Source organism: Loxodonta africana, chromosome 10 (genome assembly GCF_030014295.1).
Source record: "Loxodonta africana isolate mLoxAfr1 chromosome 10, mLoxAfr1.hap2, whole genome shotgun sequence".
Taxonomy (NCBI): Eukaryota; Metazoa; Chordata; class Mammalia; order Proboscidea; family Elephantidae; genus Loxodonta; species Loxodonta africana.
Genome location: NC_087351.1, coordinates 105,145,827 through 105,168,774, shown reverse-complemented (window position 1 = coordinate 105,168,774; position 22,948 = coordinate 105,145,827). Strand labels below are relative to the sequence as shown.

General features: G+C 39.3%; 1 protein-coding gene across 4 annotated transcripts in view; it reads left to right on the top strand.

Moving 5' to 3' along the window:
• The window catches only part of TRIP11 (thyroid hormone receptor interactor 11), an 80,259-nt gene that overhangs the window by 18,821 nt on the left and 38,490 nt on the right, over positions 1 to 22,948 (top strand). For all 4 annotated transcript variants that reach the window (XM_064292881.1, XM_064292879.1, XM_064292880.1 and 1 more), the window contains 6 exons: positions 4,805 to 4,970; positions 5,720 to 6,085; positions 16,020 to 16,060; positions 16,630 to 16,716; positions 18,385 to 18,597; positions 19,270 to 22,299. In XM_064292881.1, the coding sequence (XP_064148951.1) occupies positions 4,805 to 4,970; positions 5,720 to 6,085; positions 16,020 to 16,060; positions 16,630 to 16,716; positions 18,385 to 18,597; positions 19,270 to 22,299 (3,903 nt within the window). The remainder of the gene's footprint in view (positions 1 to 4,804; positions 4,971 to 5,719; positions 6,086 to 16,019; positions 16,061 to 16,629; positions 16,717 to 18,384; positions 18,598 to 19,269; positions 22,300 to 22,948) is intronic.

Sequence of the window (22,948 nt, the reverse complement as noted above, 5' to 3'; positions counted from 1 at the left end):
TGCACTCCTATACCCCCATGTATCTGTCAGTTTGTCATCCTGTGGGGGCTTGTGTGTTGCTGTGATGCTGGAAGCTATGCCACCAGTATTCAGATAACCAGCAGGGTCACCCATGGAGGACAGGTTTCAGCTGAGCTTCCAGATTAAGACAGACTAGGAAGAAGGACCTGGCAGTCTACTTCTGAAAAATATTAGCCAGTGAAAACCTTATGAATAGCAGCGGAACATTGATATACTGCTGGAAGATGAGCTCCCCAGGACAATCATATAGTGTACTATGCTGGGAATAACAACTTGAAGAGGAATGGTGTTGCATTCCTTGTCAAAAAGAACATTTCAAGGTCTATCCTGAAGTACAGTGCTGTCAGTGATAGAATAATATCCATTCTCCTGCAAGGAAGACCAGTTAATACAACTGTTACTCAAATTTATGCACCAACCACTAAGGCCAAAGATGAAGAAATAGAAGATTTTTATCAGCTGCTGCAGTCTGAAATTGATCTAACATGCAATCAGGGTGCATTGATAATTACTGGCGATTGGAATGCGAAAGTTGGAAACAAAGAAGAAGGATCAGTAGTTGGAAAATATGGCCTTGGTGATAGAAGTAATGCCAGGGATCGAATGATAGAATTTTGCAAGACCAATGACATCTTCATTGTAAATACCTTCTTTCACCAACATAAACGACAACTATACACATGGACTTCGCCAGATGGAACATACAGGAATCAAATCGACTATATCTGGAAAGAGAGGATGGAAAAGCCCAGTACATCAGTTAGAACAAGGCCAGGGGCCGACTGTGGAAAAGACTACCAATTGCTCATATTCAAGTTCAAGCTGAAACTGAAGAAAATTTGAGCGAGTCCACAGGAGCCAAAATATGACCTTCAGTATATCCCACCTGAATTTAGAGACCATCTCAAGAATAGATTTGACGCCCAGAACACTAGTGACCCAAGACCAGATGAGTTGTGAAATGACATCAAGGACCTCATACATGAAGAAAGCAAGAGGTCATTGAAAAGACAGGAAAGAAAGAAAAGACCAAGATGGATGTCCGAGGAGACTCTGAAACTTGCTCAAGAACTTCAAGAAGCTAAAGTAAAAGGAGGAAATGATGAAGTAGAAGAACTGAACAGACGAATTTCAAAGGGCGTCTCGAGAAGACAAAGTATTATAATGACATGCGCAAACAGCTGGGGATGGAAAACCAAAAGGGAAGAACACGCTCAGCATTTCTCAAGCTGAAAGAACTGAGGAAAAAATTCAAACCTAGAGTTGCAATAGTGAAGGAGTCTGTGGGGAAAATATTAAATGAGACAGGAAGCATCAAAAGAAGATGGAGGGAATACTGAGTCATTACGCCAAAAAGAATTAGTTGGTGTCCAGCATTTCAAAAGGTAGCATATGGTCAGGAACCGATGGTACTGAAGGAAGAAGTCCAGGCTGCACTGAAGGCATTGGCAAAAAACAAGTCTCCGGGAATTGACAGAATATCAATTGAGATGTTTCAACAAACGGATGCAGCGCTGGAGGTGCTCGCTTGTCTATGCCAAGAAATATGGAAGACATCTTTCTGGCCAACTGACTGGAAGAGATCCATATTTATGCCTAGTCCCAAGAAAGGTGAGCCAACCGAATGTGGAAATTATAGAACAATACCATTAATATCACACCCAAACAAAATTTTGCTGAAGATCGTTCAAAAACGGCTGCAGCAGTTTATCACCAGGGAACTGCCAGAAATTGAGGCCGGTTTCAGAAGAAGATGTGGAACGAGGGATATCATTGCTTATGTCAGATGGATGCTGGCTGAAAGCAGAGAATACCAGAAGGATGTTTACCTGTGTTTTATTGACTATGCAAAGGCATTCAACTGTGGGGATCATAACAAATTATGGATGACATTGTGAAGAATGGGAATTCCAGAACACTTAATTATGCTCCTGAGGAACCTTTGCATAGATCAAGAGGCAATTCGGACAGAACAAGGGGATACCGATTGGTTTAAAGTGAGGAAAGGTGTGCATCATGGTTGTATCCTTTCACGATACCTACTCAATCTGTATGCTGAGCAAATAATCTGAGAAGCTGGACTATATGAAGAAGAACGGCGCATCAGGATTGGAGGAAGACTCATTAACAACCTGCGTTATGCGGATGACACGACCTTTCTTGCTGAAAGTGAAGAGGACTTGAAGCACTTACTGATGAAGATCAGAGACCACAGCCTTCAGTATGGATTGCACCTCAACATAAAGAGAACAAAAATCCTCACAACCGGACCAATAAGCAACATCGTGATAAATGGAGAAAAGATTGAAGTTGTCAAGGATTTCATTTTCCTGGGATCCACAATCAACATCCATGGAAGCAGCAATCAAGAAATCAAAAGACGCATTGCATTGGGTAAATCTGTCGCAAAGGACCTCTTTAAAGTGTTGAAGAGCAAAGATGTCACCCTGAAGACTAAAGTGCGCCTGACCCAAGTCATGGCATTTTCAATCGCATCATATGCATATGAAAGCTGGACAATGAATAAGGAAGACCAAAAAAGAATTGACAACTTTGAATTGTGGTGTTGGTGGAGGATACTGAATATACCATGGACTGCCAAAAGAACAAACAAACCTGTCTCGGAAGAAGTGCAACCAGAATGCTTCTTAGAAGCAAGGGTGGCGAGACTGCGTCTTACATACTTTGGATATGTTGTCAGGGGATCAGTCCCTGGAGAAGGACATCATGCTTGGCAAAGTATAGGGTCAGTGGAAAAGAGGAAGACCCTCAACGAGGTGGATTGACACAATGGCTGCAGCAGTGAGCTTGAGCATAACGATTGTAAGGATGGTGCAGGACCGGGCATTGTTTCGTTCTGTTGTGCATAGGGTCGCTATGAGTCGACACCCACTTGACAGCACCTAACAACAATAATAACGATGTACTCCTAGTTGCTCTCTCCCTAATGAGACAGCACACTCCTCCTCTCCACCCTGTATTCCTAGTGTCCGTTCAGCTAGCTCCTGTCGCCCTCTGCCTTCTCCTCTCGCCTCCAACAGGAGCTGTCCGCATAGTCTCATGTGTCTACTTGAGCCAGGAAGCTCAGTCCTCACCAGTATCATTTTCTTTCTTTTAGTCCACTGTAATCCCTGTCTAAAGAGTTGACTTGGAGAATTGTTTCACTCTTGGGCTAACAGAAGGTCCAGGGACCATGACCTCTGCAGTCCTTCTAGTCTCAGTCAGACCATTAAGTTTGGTCTTGTGACAAGAATTTGAGGTCTGCATCCCACAGTTCTCCTGCTCCATCAGGGATTCTCTGTTGTGTTCCCTATCAGGGCAGTCATTGGTTATAGCAGGCACCATCTAGTTCTTCAGGTTTTAGGTTTATGTAGTCCTGACTTATGTGGCCCTTTCTGTCTCTTGGGCTCATAATTACCTTGTGTCTTTGGTGTTCTTCAGATACTTATTTCTTTTTCACTATTTTGTATCTTCTTTTTGCCAAGGTATATAAAAACAACCTTTTTCCAGAATTGTTTGGTTTCGAACATGCATTTATTAGATACTTTACATCATAAGTCTAATCTCTACTCTGTCTCAGAGCTATCTTTGCTAAACTCAGAATCTGAACATTGCTCCAGTTTCAAGGTTTAGGTTTAAAAGGATAGTCATAAAATGTAGTGCTAATATTACTCACTGTAAATAATCATTTTACCCTTGTCAAATTTTGCTAGTTTGTGTCAGTTTCTTTCAAGAGAAGCCTTTGTTATATACCTTTATCACTTGTACTGAATTGTTCTTAGTGTGGAAATTATTGTCAGGTACAGAGTTTTTAGTTTTTGGTCTCAGTGTTATCATAATACTGGGGTGGGTGAGTTCCAGAGTCAGACCTGTGTTTGAATCCTGGCTCTTCTGTTTATCAACTGTGCTGCTTTGGGCAGATTACTTCACCTTTGTAACCCTTCATTTTCTCATCAGTAAAGATAATCTTCGTACCTTTATACCTGTACTGTAGGATTGTTTGTGGTCAGAATATAAGACTCTTAACTCAGTGTCTGGCACATTAAAGAATAACTTTGATTTCTGTTCTCAGGAAATATAAACTAATTTTTAGATTAGGAGTCTTGGTTATAAGCAACAAAAACCATCTCTGGCTAAGTAAAATAAAGGAGGATATGCTGGAAGCCCCCAGGGTAGCCCACAGCATTGAAGGAGGAATTGAGTGTTCTGGCCTCAGGAAGGACAGGGATGAGCACATCTCAGGGATCTGGATAGCAGGACACAGTGGACAGTCTCTTCAGGGTACAACTCTCATAGTGCTCTGATCCAGCTCAGCGTACAATCCAAGTTTCTGGGAGTGGGACTGGCATTCTGAACTTGGGTGGCAGGGCATCTTTGTTGTCAGTTTGAGAGTCCCATCCAGACTGATGGAAAGGAAGGCTGAGTGAGATGAAGCTAGGAGTAGTAGCAGCAGGTGCAGACTGGCCAGAGGGTTGATACTGGTGTCAGTGGAACACGTTGCTAGGAGGAGGTCATGGTCACAGACACTAAGCAAAAAAGATTTTTGGGCTCATCTTTCAATTGTTTCTTGCTAAGGTCCCCTCATTAACAGTAGAAAAACTTTTTCCGAAAGAGGAAAAGGCAGGGTCTTTTAGAATTTTCCTCATTTGTGGCTTGTGTTTAAATTATTTTTAGCTTGTGTGTGCAGCAAATGAATAATAGGGACTTTTGGACAGTAGTGATACAAATAGCTGAGGGAAATTCTTTGACCATGAATGTGGTTAACTTTGTGTTTGTATTTAAGGAACTTAAACAGAATCGAAGTCAGGATATTGATGTCCATCAGCATGAAATGTCAGTATTGCAGAATGCACATCAACAGAAATTGACAGAAATAACTCGTCGGCATCGAGAAGAATTAAGTGATTATGAAGAACGAATTGAAGAACTTGAAAATCTGATACAGCAAGGTTATTAATTTTATTAGTGGTCTTAGCATATTAGGTGACATAATTAAATGATAAATCTAGCACTCTAAGACCAGTACATGGCTGCAAACATGGACTGTTTTACGGACTGTATAAATTTATTTTTTATTTATTTTTTTATTTTTATAAATGACCAGCTCTGCTAGCCTGCCAACAAGTGGTAATGGCAACCGCTCTTTACAAGATTCTGCAACAGTGGAAAGGTCATTTTGCCTCTGTTATAAATAGTTATAATTCATAGATTTCTGCATATTTTTTGGTGATAATAGTTTAGTAGTAAATGATTAGAGACATTTTCATTTTCTTTCAAACTCAGATACATAGGCTTTTTAGTAGTTCATCCAAATAATATCTTCCCTCAACTTTTTATTTAAAAATGCTTAGTTTATCATGAAGTCCCTGGATGGTGCAAATGGTTAACACAGTTGAATGCTCACCAGAAGGTTGGAGCTTCAAGTCTTCCCAGAGGTGCCTCGGAAGAAAGGCCTGGCAGTCTGCTTCCCAAAAAATTAGCCATTGAAAACCCCACAGAGCACAGCTCTACTCTGACACACATAGGGTCACGAGTCGGAATCGACTTGACGGCAACTGGTTTTAGCTTATTACAGTAATTTAATGTTTCTTTTTAAGCTTTTCGAGTTCTGAAGTCTGTTAAGCCTCTTAGTTGTACATAGCAAGCTGTTTATCTCTTGATACTTGACATTTGATCCATTGTATTTTATGTTTTTTAGGTGGCTCAGGAATTGGAGTAACCGATCACTCTAAAATTCATGAGATGCAAAAGACCATTCAAGTTCTACAAACTGAAAAAGTAGAGTCTACCAAAAAAATGGAAGAACTTGAGAATAGAGTAAAAGACATAAATACAAAATTGTCTTCTGTGGAAAGTGACAGAGATGTTTTAAGGAGAGAACAAGAGCTGCTAAATGTGGAAAAGAGACAAATAATTGAAGAATGCGAAAGCTTGAAACTAGAGTGTAGTAAATTGCAGTCTGATGCTGTGAAGCAGAGTGTCACAGTGACAGAAGGGGAAAGAATTGTTCCGCAGGCTGCATCAGCGGAGGAAGAAGTGTTCAGACTACAACAAGCGTTGTCTGGTATAAAATGTTTGGAACTCATTTCAGATTGGTGTTTCATTGCATACTAGTTGTTTTTAGAGGCAGAATGGCCTGTGAAATAAGCAGTTGAATAACTGAGTCCTTCGTGGAAATGCAGCATTAATGGAAATGACTCTGTGGAGTTTGAGCAGGGTTGCTTTGGATTCAGTGCAATAGTCAGTAGGTCGCAAATGTGCTTTGTCTACTAACAGGGTTAAGCGTTGGCTAGCTATCTCAACTTCCTTTCCTTATTTAAATTTTTATGTGGAACTAGTTGATTTATGGGGTCATGTAGATTTCTGAGAAATGTTTATGTACCTAGACATTTTTGGGAGGAGATACGCATCTGTTTCTGTTAATCTATAGAACTGAACACTTTCTGTGACTCACCAGGGCCCGGACTCGCCGGTTAGGGACTGGAACCTTCTTTAATAATCTGTGTTGTCTTTGGAAATTAAACCAAAAACCAAACCAAACCCATTGCCGTTGAGTTGATTCTGACACACAGCAACCCTGTAGGGCAGAGTTGAGCTGCCCTATAGGGTCTCCAAGGAGTAGCCGGTGGATTTGAACTGCTGACTTTTTGGTTAGCTGCCGAGCTCCTAACTGCTGTGCCCCAAGGGCCCCCTTTGGGAAGTGTCCATAGCTCGCCTGTGTTTACAGGGTTGCTATGAGTTGGAGTTGACCTGACAGCCACGGATTTTATATCTAAGCGAAGGCTTGAGTGATAAGAGCCTTGGGTCTTCCACCGTTTGCCACGGTCGAGGTGATATTTAGTTTACTAGACCAGGGTTCTGTGCTATTAGAATAATTAGATGAAATATACCAAACTCCAGTGTCCACTCATGCCAGGAAACATAACGGGAGCTCTTCAGATAAAGGGATGCCTTCTGTCTTGTTCTTTGTCATTTTCTCACAATACAAACTCTTGCCTTATGAACTCTTTGATTTTTGCTCTGGAAATTTCCAGCCCTTATGTCCTTGTGAACTCCTACATCTGTATCCCTCACCTAGGTGTTTATTATGGATGGCCGGCTCTCTTTGCATCATATGGGTGTTCAAACTGAAGTTATGGTCAAAGAAAAGTCACCATGTCCTCCTCCTCCTCTCTCTATCTTGATGATTGACAGCATTTACCAGCCACCCAGAACAGAAAGCTACAGGTCATCTCCTAGCAGGTCCTGTAGGTTTCATCTCCTTAGCTTCTCCCTGGAGCAGTCATATTTCAAGATTGTATGCCAGAGGAGCTCTAGGGCTTTTCACAGGTGCCTCAGTCCTAGGAGCTGCCACGCAGGCAAAGGGAAGGCTGTGCAGTGGGCTTCTGGACTGCGTTCTCTCTCGGCTTCAGTCAAAGCTGGGCTTTAAAAAACAACAAATAAATGAAGTTTGTTTGATTATTTTACATGTTGGGTGATCACCATGCATTTGTTTGCATAAAAACAAATGTATTGCCCTAGCCCTTGTCCCCCTCCCCCCGTTTTTTTCCGTTTCCGTTGCCATGGAATTATGCCAGCCACTTATAGTTTCCTTCTTGCCTGGATAAATATAGCACATCTGTTAATGGAGCATAATAGCATAGTGGTTAGGAACATGACTGGGTGGAATCCCGCTCCATCACTAATAGCTGACCTTGGGTAAGTTCATTAACATCTCTATAGCTCGGTTGTTTTTCTTCTCTAAGATCTGGATACTACTACAACCTTCCTCATAGCTGTTGAATGAGGATTATATGAGTCACTAGCTGCAAAGTTCCCTTTAGAACAGTGTCTGGCACTGTAGCATAAAAGTGTTAGCTGTTGTGATTCTCTGGTCTCTTTCTTCAATTCCTGTTTCTCATTGTGTAGTCAGAATGATTTCTCAAAAATGCGAAGCACGTTACTCCCCTGCTTAGTACTTTTGTGGCTCTCCGTGGACCTCAAGATAAAAAGTCTAAACTTCTCAGTTGGACAGATAAAGTCCTTCTTCATCTGGTCCCGGTCTCTCTCTTCAGTTTCACTTCTTCCATTCTTTTTAACATTCTAGGCTTTAGTCATACTGAACTTTCTATAGCTCCTTAAACCAGCAATGATTTCTCTCTGCTCAGTTGCCTTTACTGCTCAGTTTCTGTCCGTGGAGTGAGTGTTTCTCTTTTCAGCTAACTCAGTATATTGAGATTCAGCTCAGGCTTTACCTCTACGGAGAGGTACCTAACACTGCCACCTCCCAGGCCCCCACTCCCTTCCCTGGTCTAGATGAGGCATGTCCCCTTTTTGGCCTCTTAGCACCTTGTACTCCCAGTATCACACTGTATCGTAATCGTGTTATTTGTATGTCTTCCCCTCTTAAGTTGTAGCCCCTTGAGAGCAAGGACTAAATTTTTCCATCTTGTCATCTAGCACCTGGCCTCATGCTAAAAGTCAATTAACATTTCCTGAATGAATGTTGAATGAATTGCTTCAGCCAAAATCTTGGTATTCTGTTTTTATGTTCCTCTTCCAGAAATTCTTCACTTTATGGATTTGTCCATACTACCACATTGAATGGTCTTTTTTTTTTTCAGTTAGTCATGTCTAAATTATGTTTAGATATGACTATTATTGTGGTATAAATATGGATTTATTGTTTTTGAGTTTTTCCTCCATTTTAGTCTATATACTATTTGTTGCTACCCAAACGAATCAACTCATTTTGAAACATAATTGTGGTTAGTATTTTTTTCTCTTTTAAATTGTGCTTAAAGTGAAAATTTACAATTCAAGTCAGTTTCTCATACAAAAACTTATTCACACATTATTATGTGACCCTAGTTGCTCTCCCTATAATGTGACAGCACACTCCTCCTCTCCACCATGTATTTCCCATGTCCATTCAACTAGCTCCTGCCCCTTTTTATCTTCTCATCTTGTCTCCTGACTGGAGCTGGCCGTTAAGTCTCATGTATCTACTTGAGCTAAGAAGCACACTCTTCACCAGTGTTATTTTAAGTCTTATAGTCCAGTCTAATCTTTGTCTGAAGAGTTGGCTTTGGGAATGGTTTTTGTTTTGGGTTAACAAAGAGTCTGGGGGTCATGTCTTCTGGGATCCCTCCAGTCTCAGTCAGACCATTAAGCCTGGTCTTTTTACTGGAATTTGAGTTCTGTACACCACTTTTCTCCTTCTCAGTCAGGAACTCTCTGTTGTTTTCCCTGTCAGGGCGGTGATTGGTGGTAGCCGGGTAACATCTAGTTTTTCTGGTATCAAGCTGATGGAGTCTCTGGTTTATGTGGCCCTTTCTGTCTCTTGGGCTCATATTTTCTTTATATCTTTGGTGTTCTTCATTCTCTTTTGCTCCAGGTAGGTTGGGACCAGTTGATGCATCTTAGATGTCCCCTTGTTAGCTTTTAAGACCCTAGATGCCTCTCACCAAAGTGGGATGCAGACCATTTTCTTAATAAACTTTGTTATGCCAGTTGACCTAGATGTCTCCTGAAACCATGGTCCCCAGACCCCTACCCCTAGTACTCTGTCCCTTGAAGTACTTGGTTGTATTCAGGAAACTTCTTTGCTTTCGGTTTAGTCCAGTTGTGCTGAATTCCTCTGTATTGTGTGTTGTCTTCCGCTTCACCTAAAACAATTCTTAACTACTATCTAGTTAGTGAATACCCTTCTCCCTCCCTCTACACCCTCACAACCATCAGAGAATTTCTTCGTGTTTAAACCTTGTCTTGAGTTCTTATAATAGTGGTCTCATACAATATTTGACCTTTTGCCACTGACTAACTTCACTCAGCATAATGCCTTCCATATTCCTCCATGTTATGAAATGTGTCATGGATTCATCATTCTTTATCGTTGCGTAGCATTCCATTGTGTGACTATATCGTAATTTGTTTATCTACTCATCCATTGATGGGCACCTAGGCTGTTTCCATCTTTTTGCTTTCATGAACAGTGCTGCAGTGAACATGGGTATTCATATATCTCTTCATGTGAGGGCTCTTATTTCTCTAGGATATATTCCAAGGAGTGGAATTGCTGGATTGGATGGTAGTTCTATTTCTAGCTTTTTAAGGAAGCGCCAAATCGATTTCCAAAGTGGTTGTACCATTTTATATTCCCACCAGTAGTGTATAAGTGTTCCAGTCTCTCCACAACCTCTCCAACATTTATTATTTTGTGTTTTTTGTATTAATTCCAGCCTTCCTGGGATGAGATGGTATCTCATTGTAGTTTTGGTTTGCATTTCTCTAATGGCTAATGATCGTGAGCATTTCCTCATGTATCTGTTAGCTGCCTGAATGTCTTCTTTGGTGAAGTACCTGTTCATATCCTTTGCCCATTTTTTTAATTGGGTTATTTGTTGTTGTTGTTGTTGAGGTTTTGCAGTATCTTATAGATTTTAGAGATTAGATGCTGATCGGATTTATCATACCAAAAACTTTTTCCCAGTCTGTAGGTGGTCTTTTTACTCCTTTCTGAAGTCTTTGGATGAGCATAGTGTTTGATTTTTAGGAGCTCCCAGTTATCTAGTTTCTCTTCTCCTAGTGTTGTCCCTATTTTTTCTTCCATGATCTTTATCGTTCTAGATTTTATATTTAGGTTTTTGATCCATTTTGAGTTAGTTTTTGCTCATGGTGTGAGGTATGATTCTTTTTACATTTTTTTGTATGTGGATATCCAGTTATGCCAGCACCAGTTGTTAAAGAGACTGCCTTTTCCCCAAATAATGGGCTTTGGGCCTTCTTCAAGTATCAGCTGCTCATATGTGGATGAATTTACGTCTGGATTCTCAATTCTGTTCCATTGGTCTGTGTATCTGTTGTTGTACCAGTACCAGGCTGTTTTGACTACTGTTGTAGTATAGGTTCTAAAATCAGGTAGTGTGAAGCCTCCCAGTTTATTCTTCTTTTTCAGTAATGCTTTACTTATCCATGGCCTCCTCCCTTTCCATGTGAAGTTGGTGATTTGTTTCTTTGTCTAATTAAAAAATGCTGTTGGAATTTGGAACAGGATTGCATTTTATCTATAGATCGCTTTGGGTAGAATAGACATTTTTACAATGTTGAGTCTTCCTACACATGAGCAAGGTATGTTTTTCCACTTTTTTAGGTCTCTTTTGGTTAATTGCGGTGGTGTCTTGTAGTTGTCTTTGTATAGGTCTTTTACATCTCTCGTTAGATTTGTTCTTAAGTATTTTATCTTCTTGGGGGCTATTGTAAATGGTATTGATTTGGTGATTTCCTCTTCGGTGTTCTCTTTGTTGGTGTGGAGGAATCCAACTGATTTTTTATGTTTATCTTGTATTCTCATACTTTGCTGAACTCTTCTGTTAGTTCCAGTAGTTTTCCTGTGGATTCTTTGGGGTTTTCTGTGTATAAAATTATATCATCTGCAAATAGAGATACTTCTACTTCTTCCTTACCAATTTGGATGCCCTTTATTTCCTTTTCTAGCCCAATTGCTCTGGCTAGGACCTCCAGCACAATGTTGAATAAGAGTGGTGATAAAGAGCATCCTTGTCTGGTTCCCGTTCTCAAGGGAATGCTTTCAGACTGTCCATTTAGGATGATGTTGGCTGTTGGCTTTGTATAAATGCCCTTTATTGTGTTGAGGAATTTTCCTTCTATTCCTATTTTGCTGAGAGTTTTTATCATGAAAGGATGTTGCACTTTGTCAAATGCCTTTTCTGCATCAACTGATAAGATCATGTGGTTCTCGTCTTTTGTTTTATTTATGTGGTTGATTACCTTGATTGTTTTTCTAACATTGAACCATCCCTGCATACTTGGTATGAATCCCACTTGACCATGGTGAATTACTTTTTTGATATGTCGTTGAATTCTGTTGGCTAGAATTTTGTTGAGGATTTTTGCTTCTAAGTTTATGAGGGATGTGGTCTATAATTTTTTTATTGTGTTATCTTTACCTGGTTTTGGTATCCGGGTTATGCTGGCTTCATAGAATGAGTTTGGGCATATTCCATCCTTTTCTGTGCTCTGAAACACCTTTAGTAGTAGTGGTATTAACTCTTCTCTGAAAGTCTGGTAGAATTTTCTAGTGAAGCCATCAGGGCCAGGGCTTCTTTTTGTTGGGAGTTTAATTACCTTTTCAATCTCTTCTTTTGTTACAGCTTTTTTTAGTTTTTCTACCTCTGTTTGTGTTACCTTAGGTAGGTAGTGTGTTTCTAGAAATTTGTCCATTTCCTTTAGGTTTTCAAATTTGTTACAGTTTCTCATAGTATTCTGTTATGATTCTTTTCAGTTGGGTCTGTTGTGATATCGCCCATTTCATTTCTTATTCAGGTTATTCGCTTCCTCTCCTGTTATTCTTTTGTCAGATTGGCCAGTGGTTTATCAATTTTGTTGATCTTTTCAAAGAACCAGCTTTTTTGGTCTTGTTAACTCTGTCAGTTGTTTTCTATTATCAGTTTAATTCTGCTCTAATTTTTATTATTTGTTTTCGACTAGTGCCCAAGGACTTCTTTTGCTGCTCTCTTTGTTAGAGTTGTAGGGTTAATGCTTTGATTTTGGCCCTTTCTTCTTTTTGGATGTGTGCATTTATTGTTATAAATTGACCTCTGAACACTGCTTTTGCTATGTCCCAAAGGTTCTGTAGGATGTGTTTTCATTCTTGTTGGATTCTGTGAATTTCTTTATTCTGTCCTTAATTTTTTCTATAACCCAGTAGCTTCCATGTGTTTGATTTTTTTTCCTTACTTTTTCTGTTATCGATTTCTACTTTTTTGGCTTTATGGTCAGAAAAGATGCTTTGTAATTTTTAACACTTTGGATTCTGTTAAGGCTTGCTCTAGGGCCTAATGTGGTCTATTGTGGAGAGTGTTTGTTTTGTGTTGGAAAAGAAAGTGTACATGGCTGCTCTTGGGTGAAGTATTCTGTATATGTCTGTAAGGTCAAGTTGGTTAATTGTGACATTTAGATCTTCTGTGTCTTTATTGAGGTTCTCTTTGGATGTTCTGTCCTTCAGCAAAAGCAGTGTGTCGAAGTTTCCTACCATTATTGCAGAGCTGTCTGTCTCTTCAGTGCGGTTAGAGTTTGTTTTATATATCTTGGAGCCCTGTCGTTGGGTGCATAAATATTTATTATCATTATGTCCTCCTGGTGTATTGACCCTTTAATCATTATATAGTGTCCTTCCTTATCCTTTGTGGTAGATTTTACTTTAAAGTCCGTTTTGTCAGAAATTAATATTGCCACTCCTGCTCTTTTTTGATTGTTGTTTGCTTATTGATATATTTTTTCCATCTTTTGAATTTTAGTTTGTGTCTTTAAGTCTAAAGTTTGTCTTTTACAGGCAGCATATAGACAGATCGTGTTTTTTAATCCATTCTGCCACTCTTTGTCTCTTTATTGGTACATTTAGTCCATTTACATTCAGCATAATTATTGATAGGTATGAATTTAGGGTTGTCATTTTGATGTTATTGACTTTTTAGCTGGAGGACTCCCTTTAGTATTTCTTATAGTTTTGGTTTGGTTTTTGCAAATTCCCTAAACTTGTTTGTCTGGAAATGCCCTAATGTCACCTTCATGTTTGAGAGACAGCTTTGCTGGATATATAATTCTTGGCTGGCAGTTTTTTTCCTTCAAGGGTTTATATATGTCATCCATTGCCTTCTTGCCTGCATGGTTTCTGCTGAGTAGTCTGAGCTTAATCTTACTGACTAAGCTGCTTTGAAGAGGACTTTTTGTTCATCCCTAGCCGCTCTTAAAATTCTCTCTTTATCTTTGGTTTTGGCAAGTTTGATTGTAATACAGCTTGGTGACTTTCTTTTGGGATCCACCTTGCGTGGGGTTCGATGAGCATCTTGGATAGATATCTTCTCATCTTTCACGATATCAGGGGAGTTTTCTGCCAACAAATCTTCACCAGTTCTCTCTTTATTTTCTGTTATGCCCCCCTTTTCTGGTACTGCAGTCACTCATATTCCTCTCGATAGAGTCCCACATAATTCTTAGAGTTTCTTCATTTTTGTAAATTCTTTTATCTGATTTTTCCTCAAATATGTTGGTGTCAAGTTCTTTGTCATCAGTCTCAGTAATTCTGACTTCTGTTGCCCCAATTCTGCCCCTGTGACTTTGTATTGAGTTGTCTAATTCTGAAATTTTATAGTTAATCTTCGGATTTCTGTTTGCTGTCTCTCTATGGATTCTTGCAGTCTGTTAAATTTGTCATTATGCTCTTGTCTAATCTGCCTAAGCTTCTCTGTTGTTTTGTCTGTGTGCTCCTTGGCTTGTTCTGCATTTTGCCTGATCTTCTTCTTGATCTCTTGGAGAGTTCTGTATATTAATCTTCTGTATTCTGCCTCCGGTAATTCCAGGAAGTTCTCTTCATATGGAAGATTTCTTGAGTCTTTGTTTTGGGAGCTTGCTGAAGCCATCATGGTCTGTCTCTTTATGTAATTTGATATTGACTGTTGTCTCCGATCCATCAATAGGTTATTGTATTTATTTTATGTTTGCTTACTGTGTCCTAGGTTCTTTTTGTTTTGTTTTGATAAGCCCAAACAGCCTGCTTGTGTGGGCTAGTTTGATTACTGGTGCCTTTGAAGCACTAATGTCCTGTCTCCTAGTGGTTAGAGCTGTTACTAGGTATGTGAGCCCAGGAGTCTGTTTACTCTTCTTGTATGGATTCAGCTCAGGTGTCCAGGTAGTCGGTCACTAAGTGTATGGTACAGGCTCTCCCCCACAGTCCTAGATGTGCAGGGGTGATGGGTGTAGGCACAGGTATCTGGCTACAGTAGGGGATCATGCGCTGAGCAAGACAGGGGCCTGATAGCCGTCCCTGAGTGTCTGTGAGGAATGCATGTCCCTGTTCCCTAGAGCATGTAGGTGGGTGGGTTTTGCAGCTGGACGATGTGTACCCAATGCTGTTGCCTGTAAGCAATGGGAGGCACCACTTGTTCTTGGACCCATGTTGTGTGTGGCTAGGTGTCATGGGTGGAGCTACCAGTCCTCAGGTCCCTGATGTGGGTAGGTAAGGACCCTGCTTAATAGGCAGAGAGAAGCCAAATGTCACGAACCTGCTCCAGCTGTTGAAATGGGCCCACAGAGGTCTATGCAGAGGCGAAAGGCATTCAAAGTCCATGGACCTCTCATGCCTGTTCCTAGGCAAAGGAGCTAGCTATTTCTGCCCTGAGTCCCCAGTTTAGGGGAGCCGGCAGACTGTTTTTTCCTGTTTGTTAATTTTTGCCTCCCCAAGGCAGGGAGAATGGCACAGGGCGCATGACGGGTTGTACTTCCAGCCTAGGGGATGTGGCAGTCTCTAAAGCCGGCTCGGACCCAATTCATAGTGGGAAGGGGGCAGGTAAATGGAAGAGAGGTTTTTCCCAAAGGGGTGTTTTTTGATCTGTGGCATAGGTTAGGTGCATGCACTTATCTTTTGCTGACTGAGTGCTGGTTTTCACTGATCCTGGAGGTGCGAGTAGACTTTCCGCCGTTCGTTCTCTCCTGATGTGGAAAACATGTCCTGAATGCCACTGCTTGCAGCCGATCCGGCCTTCAGGGTGCCGGTTCCTGCTGGGTCAGGTCCAGCAACTCCTCGCTACTTCTGAACTGTCCCTCCCTCCCCTTGCTTCACAGCCTGATTCCTCAGCTTTGCCTTTGATGTTCAGGTCTACTAGATCATATGTAATTGATTCACTTTTTTTTTTTTAATCAAGGCGATAGCTTATGACTCATTCAGAATGCAATTCTAGTTCTTCATTAGTATACTATCCATAGAATTGAGTTTTAACTTGGTTTTTAACTTCCTTTCCTATTATGATTTCATTGATACGGTCAACATAGACTGTAACCGAAGTATTTTTCACTCATAACTGTCAGTGCTTGCTGATTGTGTGTGCTTATTAGTTGCTGAATCATTTTAACGGAATTTCATTTCTGATTTAACGTAGGTCATAACTGAGTTATTTTTAAAGATTTTTAATATCAAATAAATTCACTTACTGTTTTTACAGATGCCGAAAATGAAATAATGAGACTGAAAAGTTTAAACCAGGTAAACTCCTTTTAAGAGAGAAAGCTTTTGGCATTAGCTTACTGAAGATAGTATTACGATTTATCCCAGTTGCTTATTTTGTGCTTTCTACACATACATGCAAACTTGCCCTGGGAAGTTTCATCCAAGTAATTTTTTGTATGCTGAATAATTACAGACTTTTTGTATCGTATATCAATATAATTGTAAAAGGTTGCATAATTGAAAAATGAAGATATTTGAAAGATAAATTTGACACTTGCTATTTTTTTTTTTTTATGTATGTAGAAGCAGTGGAAGCAGATCCTATTCTGAAGCAAGGAATGCATTTTGATTTCTCTTAAGGAATTGTTCCTTTTTTCTAATGAGTACAGATTATTTTATAAATGTATTTTATGTTTTTTCAAATATTGTAAATTCTAATATCTCTGAAAAGTGTTGACTGGCTTTAGATGGTCCAGCTTATAATTTTTAATGTATCACTAAAGAATATTGGGTAGAAATACACAGTTGTATAATGTGCTTGTTTTTTTGTAAATATGAAATTTTTATTACATACCTAAAAACACACTGTTTTCACATTTTTGTAGGATAACAGTCTCACTGAAGACAATCTGAAACTTCAGAAGTATGTCCAAGCTTTAGAAAAAGAGAATTCATTATTAAGTCAAGAAAAGGTGGGTGCTGTAAAAATGGGGGCAGAATTGAAATGCTTTGCATATTATAGATCACAGCTAAGGACCGACTGTATATCCGAATGGAGCATTTAGTTATTGAAAGTCCTGAGGATAGCTGATCTCATTGATGCTTGTCAGGGCATGCTGAAGAACTTGAGCAAGGTTCAGAGTATAAGAAGCTGACTACAGTTTATGTTTAGAGATAAGCCATATGGGCACACAAATATGAGCAGAACAGATACACTAAAGGCCCTGTTCTGGTTTCAGAAGAGGACCTGACAGCAGCCATGTCCACAGGTGGGTGGGGCAGTCTGGCGTGGCATACCTTACAGTAGCTGTTTACCCTGCCTGTATATGCCAGAATGTACACACTGTGGTAGGTTGGATTTTCTTAGTGGTGAGATGGAAAGATAATGTGGTTGGTAGCAAGGATGGAATAAGATACTATAAAGCAATGTTGGTATCCCATTGCTGTCAACTCATTTCCAACTCATAGCAACCCTATAGGACAGAGTAGAACTGCCCCATAGGGTTTCCAAGGAGCGGCTGGTGAATTTGAACTGCCGACCTTTTGGTTAGCAGCCAAGCTCTTAAGCACTATGCCACCAGGGCTCCAGTGTTGAAGTGGAGAGGAGTGTGTCTGTATTTGTACCACTTGGGAATAATTCCATGGCTATGGCAGGTGCTTAAATATAGGACAGTTGTAGGCTGATATTACTAAGTTAAAGACCAGTGTCACAACTCAGTGTAAATTCTTAATTTTTTTTCTTTTTTAAGTTAATACATAGGTTGAAAAAAAGTTAGCACAAGTATCCTTCACACCTGTGTTGCTTGGCCTCTTCCCCAGAGGCAGTCCCTGTTACCAATTTTTTGTATATTCTTCTAGACTGTACCTATACATATATGTAAATTGCTTTTTTAATAACCACAGTTGTCAGTGTACTGTTCATGCATACCTTACTTAACATGGTATCTTGGACATTGTTCCCTATTAGTAGATAGGCAGTGTTTCTCAAAGGGGGCACTGTTGGCATTTAGGCGGGAGAATTCTTAGTTGTGTAGACTGTCCTAGGTGTTGTAGGATCCTTGCCCTCACTGTTTCTACCCACTAAATGCCAGTTGCATCTGCCAGTCATTTTAACAACCAAAACGCCCTCTTGCTTTTCCAGATTCCCCGAAGCAGTGCTCTTTTTACTGTGTTATATATATTTCCTATGTTCTGTTTCTGCTGCCACTGCAGTCAGCTCTTTTAGTTACTCTTTTCTCTAACTGGCCTAGGTGTAGTTTATAATTCATAGAACTCTCTGCATCTATCTGATAGGCCTGTAACCCACTCATGATTTCTTTGGATAGGGAGGGCACTCAAATGGGAACGTTTTTGTAGAAAGAAGTTGGAGTTAGAAGACACGAGTCTTTGCATCTTGAATAGCAGGGGTTACAGAAATTTTTTGTTTAAAGCTACAAATAAAATTGCATGTGAATGTTGAAGGCTGCAATTTGCTTTTTGAATTTTACACATCATTATTGAGGTATTGCTCAATAATGTTTCCAATAAAGAGCATTTACAATAGGATTCCCAAGTTAAATATATATATTTTTTAAATCTTTTGATGTCTTTTCTTCCAATTTACAGTTATGTGTTGCCTTTTTCCTCCTTTATTATTTAAGGAAGAACTGCAAATATCACTTTTAAAATTGAGCAATGAATATGAAGCAGTTAAAAGTACAGCTACAAGAGACATGAATCTGAATTCAGAATTAAATGATTTAAGACTTAATTTGGAGGCAAAAGAACAAGAACTCAATCAGACTATTGCTGAAAATACGATACTGGTGGCTGAGTTAGAAGAACTGGACAAACAAAACCAAGAAGCTACAAAGGTAACGCTATAGCAAAGACAGTGAGGTAGCATGAGTACTGTGACCAAAAATGATGGCTGCAATTTAATTTTGTGATTTAATTAATATTTTAGTTCATTGTTGCTCTAGTCACAAGGGTCGGCAAACTCATTCTGTAGACTGTTGGAGAGTAAAAATTTTAGGCTTTGTAGGCCTTATGGTCTCAGTTGCAACTATTCAGCTCTGTTGTTGTAATGTAAAAACAGCTGTAGATAAAATGCAGGCAAATGAGCATGGCTGAGTTTCAATAAAACTTTATTTGCAAAAACAAGTGATAAGGCCTGATTTGGCCCTAGAGTGTAGTTTGCTGACCCTTCTCTAGAGTTTAAACTAGGAAATAAACAACAGGTGTAGATCATTTATGTTCTTTGGTTTTATTTTTACTTATTTTTAATTTATTTCTTGTGGTTTAGATGGAAGTTTACAAATCAAATCAGTCTTGGTTTTAAATTCTTTAAAATGATAAAATGAATTTGCTGTGAGGTATTAGTTAATAATTTTTTAGGAGATATTGAGATTTATAAAGTGAGTTGTTTTTAAGAATTAGAACTATCTTAGAATTATTTTATTATGTATGGTATTTTATAACATTTTCTTTAAACGCTAAACTAGAGAAGATTGTGAATTTACCATGCAAATTAATTTTTCTTTCAGCACATGATTTTGATGAAAGATCAACTATCAAAACAGCAAAGTGAAGGTGATAGCATGATCACTAAACTAAAACAAGATAGAGATGATGAAAAAAAGAGAGTTCATCAACTTGAAGATGATAAAATGAACATTACTAAAGAGTTAGATGTGCAGAAAGAGAAGTTAATTCAAAGTGAACTGGCCCTTAATGATTTACATTTAACCAAACAGAGACTTGAGGATAAAGTAGAACATTTAGTAGATCAACTAAATAAGTTGCAGAAAAATGATTTAAACATCCAGAAGGAGAACTTTGAACTTAAGGAGCGTATTAGACAGAACGAGGCAGAGCTTTGTAGAGTTAAGAATGAGTTACCTCAGTGTCTTGGTCAAGACCCTAACAGTAACTTGAAGGACGATTTACTCAAAGAAAGAGAAGCTGAAGTTAGAAACTTAAAGCAAGGTCTTTCAGAGATGGAGCAGATCAATGAAACTTTAGAGAAAGTTGCTTTTGATCTCAAAATGGAAAATGAAAAGTTGGTTTTAGCATGTGAAGATGTAAGACATCAGCTGGAGGAATCTCTTGCTGATAAGAGTCAGATTTCTCTGGAAAAAGACACCATTGTGGAAGCTCTAAAAGTGGAAAAAGGACAGTTAGAAGCGGAATTGTGTTGGGCTGAAAAGAGAGCGTTGGAAAAAGCTAACCAGTATGAGCAAACCATTGAAGAACTGTCAAATGCTCGTGACCTGAACAGCTCGGCCTTACAGCTGGAACATGAGCATTTAATCAAACTGAGTCAAGAGAAAGACTTTGAAATATCAGCACTCAAAAAGAATGTCGAGCAGGCGAATGCTGGTCATCAGGAAACTAAGGAAATCTTGTCATCCAGTTTAGAAGAACAGAAGCAATTGACCCAACTTATAAAAGAGAAAGAAATGTTTATTGAAAAGCTTCAGGGAAGAAGTTCAGAGCTTCAGGAGGAATTAGAGAAATACACTCAGGCCTTAAGAAAAAATGAAATTTCAAGGCAAACCATAGAGGAAAAAGACAGAAGTCTTGCATACATGAAGGAAGAAAACAATCATCTGAAGGAAGAGCTGGAACGACTCAGGGAGCAGCAGAGTCGAGCTACCCCTGTGGCTGAGCCTAAAACACTAGACGTCGTTACAGAACTGGAGTCTGAGGTGTCTCAGCTGAATATAATAAAGGGTGGCCTTGAGGAGGAAATAAAACATTACCAAAAGACAATTGAAGATCAAAACCAGAGTAAGACCCAGCTACTTCAGTCTTTACAAGAGCAGAAAAAGGAAATGGATGAGTTCAAATACCAGCATGAGCAAATGAATGTCACGCATACCCAGCTCTTTTTAGAGAAAGATGAGGAAATTAAGAGTTTGCAGAAGACAATTGAACAAATCAAAACCCAGTTACATGAAGAAAGACAGGAGATTCAAACAGAGAATTCTGATATTTTTCAAGAAACGAAAGTTCAGAGCCTTAATATAGAAAATGGAAGTGAGAAGCATGATTTATCCAAGGCCGAAACTGAAAGATTAGTGAAAGGAATAAAAGAACGAGAATTGGAGATTAAACTTCTGAATGAAAAGAATATATCTTTGACTAAGCAGATTGATCAGCTGGCCAAAGATGAGGTTGGTAAACTAACTCAGATTATCCAGCAGAAAGATTTGGAGATACAGGCTCTTCACGCTAGGATTTCCTCAGCTTCCTACACCCAGGACGTTGTTTACCTTCAACAGCAGCTGCAGGCCTATGCTATGGAAAGAGAACAAGTATTAGCTGTTTTGAGTGAGAAGACTAGGGAAAATAGCCATCTAAAAGCGGAATATCACAAAATGATGGATGTAATTGCTGCCAAAGAAGCAGCCCTTATTAAGCTGCAAGATGAAAATAAAAAACTGTCCACAAGATTTGAAAGCAGCGGCCAGGATATGTTTAGAGAAACTGTCCAGAATTTATCACGGATCATTCGCGAAAAAGACATTGAAATAGATGCCTTAAGTCAGAAGTGCCAGACCTTACTGACAGTTCTGCAGACATCCAGCGCTGGTAACGCCGTTGGAAGTGTTAATAGTAATCAGTTTGAGGAGCTTCTACAGGAGCGCGACAAGCTAAAACAACAAGTGAAGAAGATGGAAGAGTGGAAACAGCAGGTGATGACCACAGTACAAAACATGCAGCATGAGTCAGCCCAGCTTCAGGAGGAACTTCATCAACTTCAGGCACAGGTTTCGGTTGATAGTGATAATAATTCCAAATTACAAGTGGATTATACTGGCCTGATCCAAAGTTATGAACAGAATGAAACCAAACTCAAAAATTTTGGTCAGGAATTAGCACAAGTTCAGCACAGCATCGGACAGCTTTGCAGTACCAAGGACCTTCTTTTAGGAAAACTGGATGTCATTTCACCGCAGCTCCCCTCTGGATCTTCACTCCCTTCCCCGTCGGCAGAACCTCTGAAGGCAAGTAAGTCTGATCAGTTGAGTGAGTCTTCTAAATTGCTTCAACAAGAGATAGAAGAGCTAAGAAAGTTACTGCAGGAAAAAGATGCCACGATTAGAACGCTCCAGGAAAATAATCACAGATTGTCTGATTCAATTGCTGCCACCTCAGAGCTAGGAAGAAGAGAACATGAACAAACTGATTCAGAAATTAAGCAGATAAAGGAGAAACAAGACGTTTTACAAAAGTTACTTAAGGAAAAAGACCTCCTGATCAAAGCTAAAAGCGATCAGTTACTTTCTTTAAGTGAAAATTTTACCAACAAAGCAAATGAAAATGAACTTTTGAGGCAGGCAGTAACAAACCTGAAGGAGAGAATATTAATTTTAGAAATGGACATATGTAAACTAAAAGAGGAAAATGAAAAAATAATAGACGCGTCCCGGGGAAAGGAAACAGAATATCAAGCGTTACAAGAGACTAATATGAAGTTTTCTATGATGCTGCGTGAAAAAGAGTTTGAAAGCCATACAATGAAGGAGAAGGCTCTTGCTTTTGAGCAACTGTTGAAGGAAAAGGAACAGGTATGTTTTGGATGGAGTATCGTGGAGGGAAGTTGGAGTGGAGGAGAATTTTCTAATCTGTTATTTACTTGATTGATGTTGTCTTTGAAGAGGAATTTGAATTTATTCATTTAGAAATATTTATTTCAAGATACAGGCAGGCCCCGGATTACGAATGACTGACTTACATACAATCTGTAGTTAGGAACCAACCCCTGTAAACGCTATTATATTAAAAATTCGAGGTACATACATGGTTTATGATAACAGAGGGGAACTACTTTGCAGTGTGCATCAAACATTATTATTACTGTATGATTATGTTGAAGATGCTTTCGTGTATCCGGAAGTGTTTCATTAATGTTTTTTTATGTATAGAAAGGTACAACACTCTATACTATACACTAAAAGAGACATTTGACTAACTGATGTTAGATACGAACTGTACCTAACTGTTCCAACTCACGTACAAATTGGATTTAAAGACAGACTTAGGAACAGAACTAGTTCATAACCCAGGAACTGCTTATATTGTAATTCATTCTAAAGAAGTTTTCCTCAGAGGCACTTAGGAGTTTCTCCCCAAAATTACTGGATACTCCCAATTATTTTTTTTGCTAGATTAACTTTTTACAGCCTGTTAAATAGAAAAAAAGAATTTAGTAGTAAT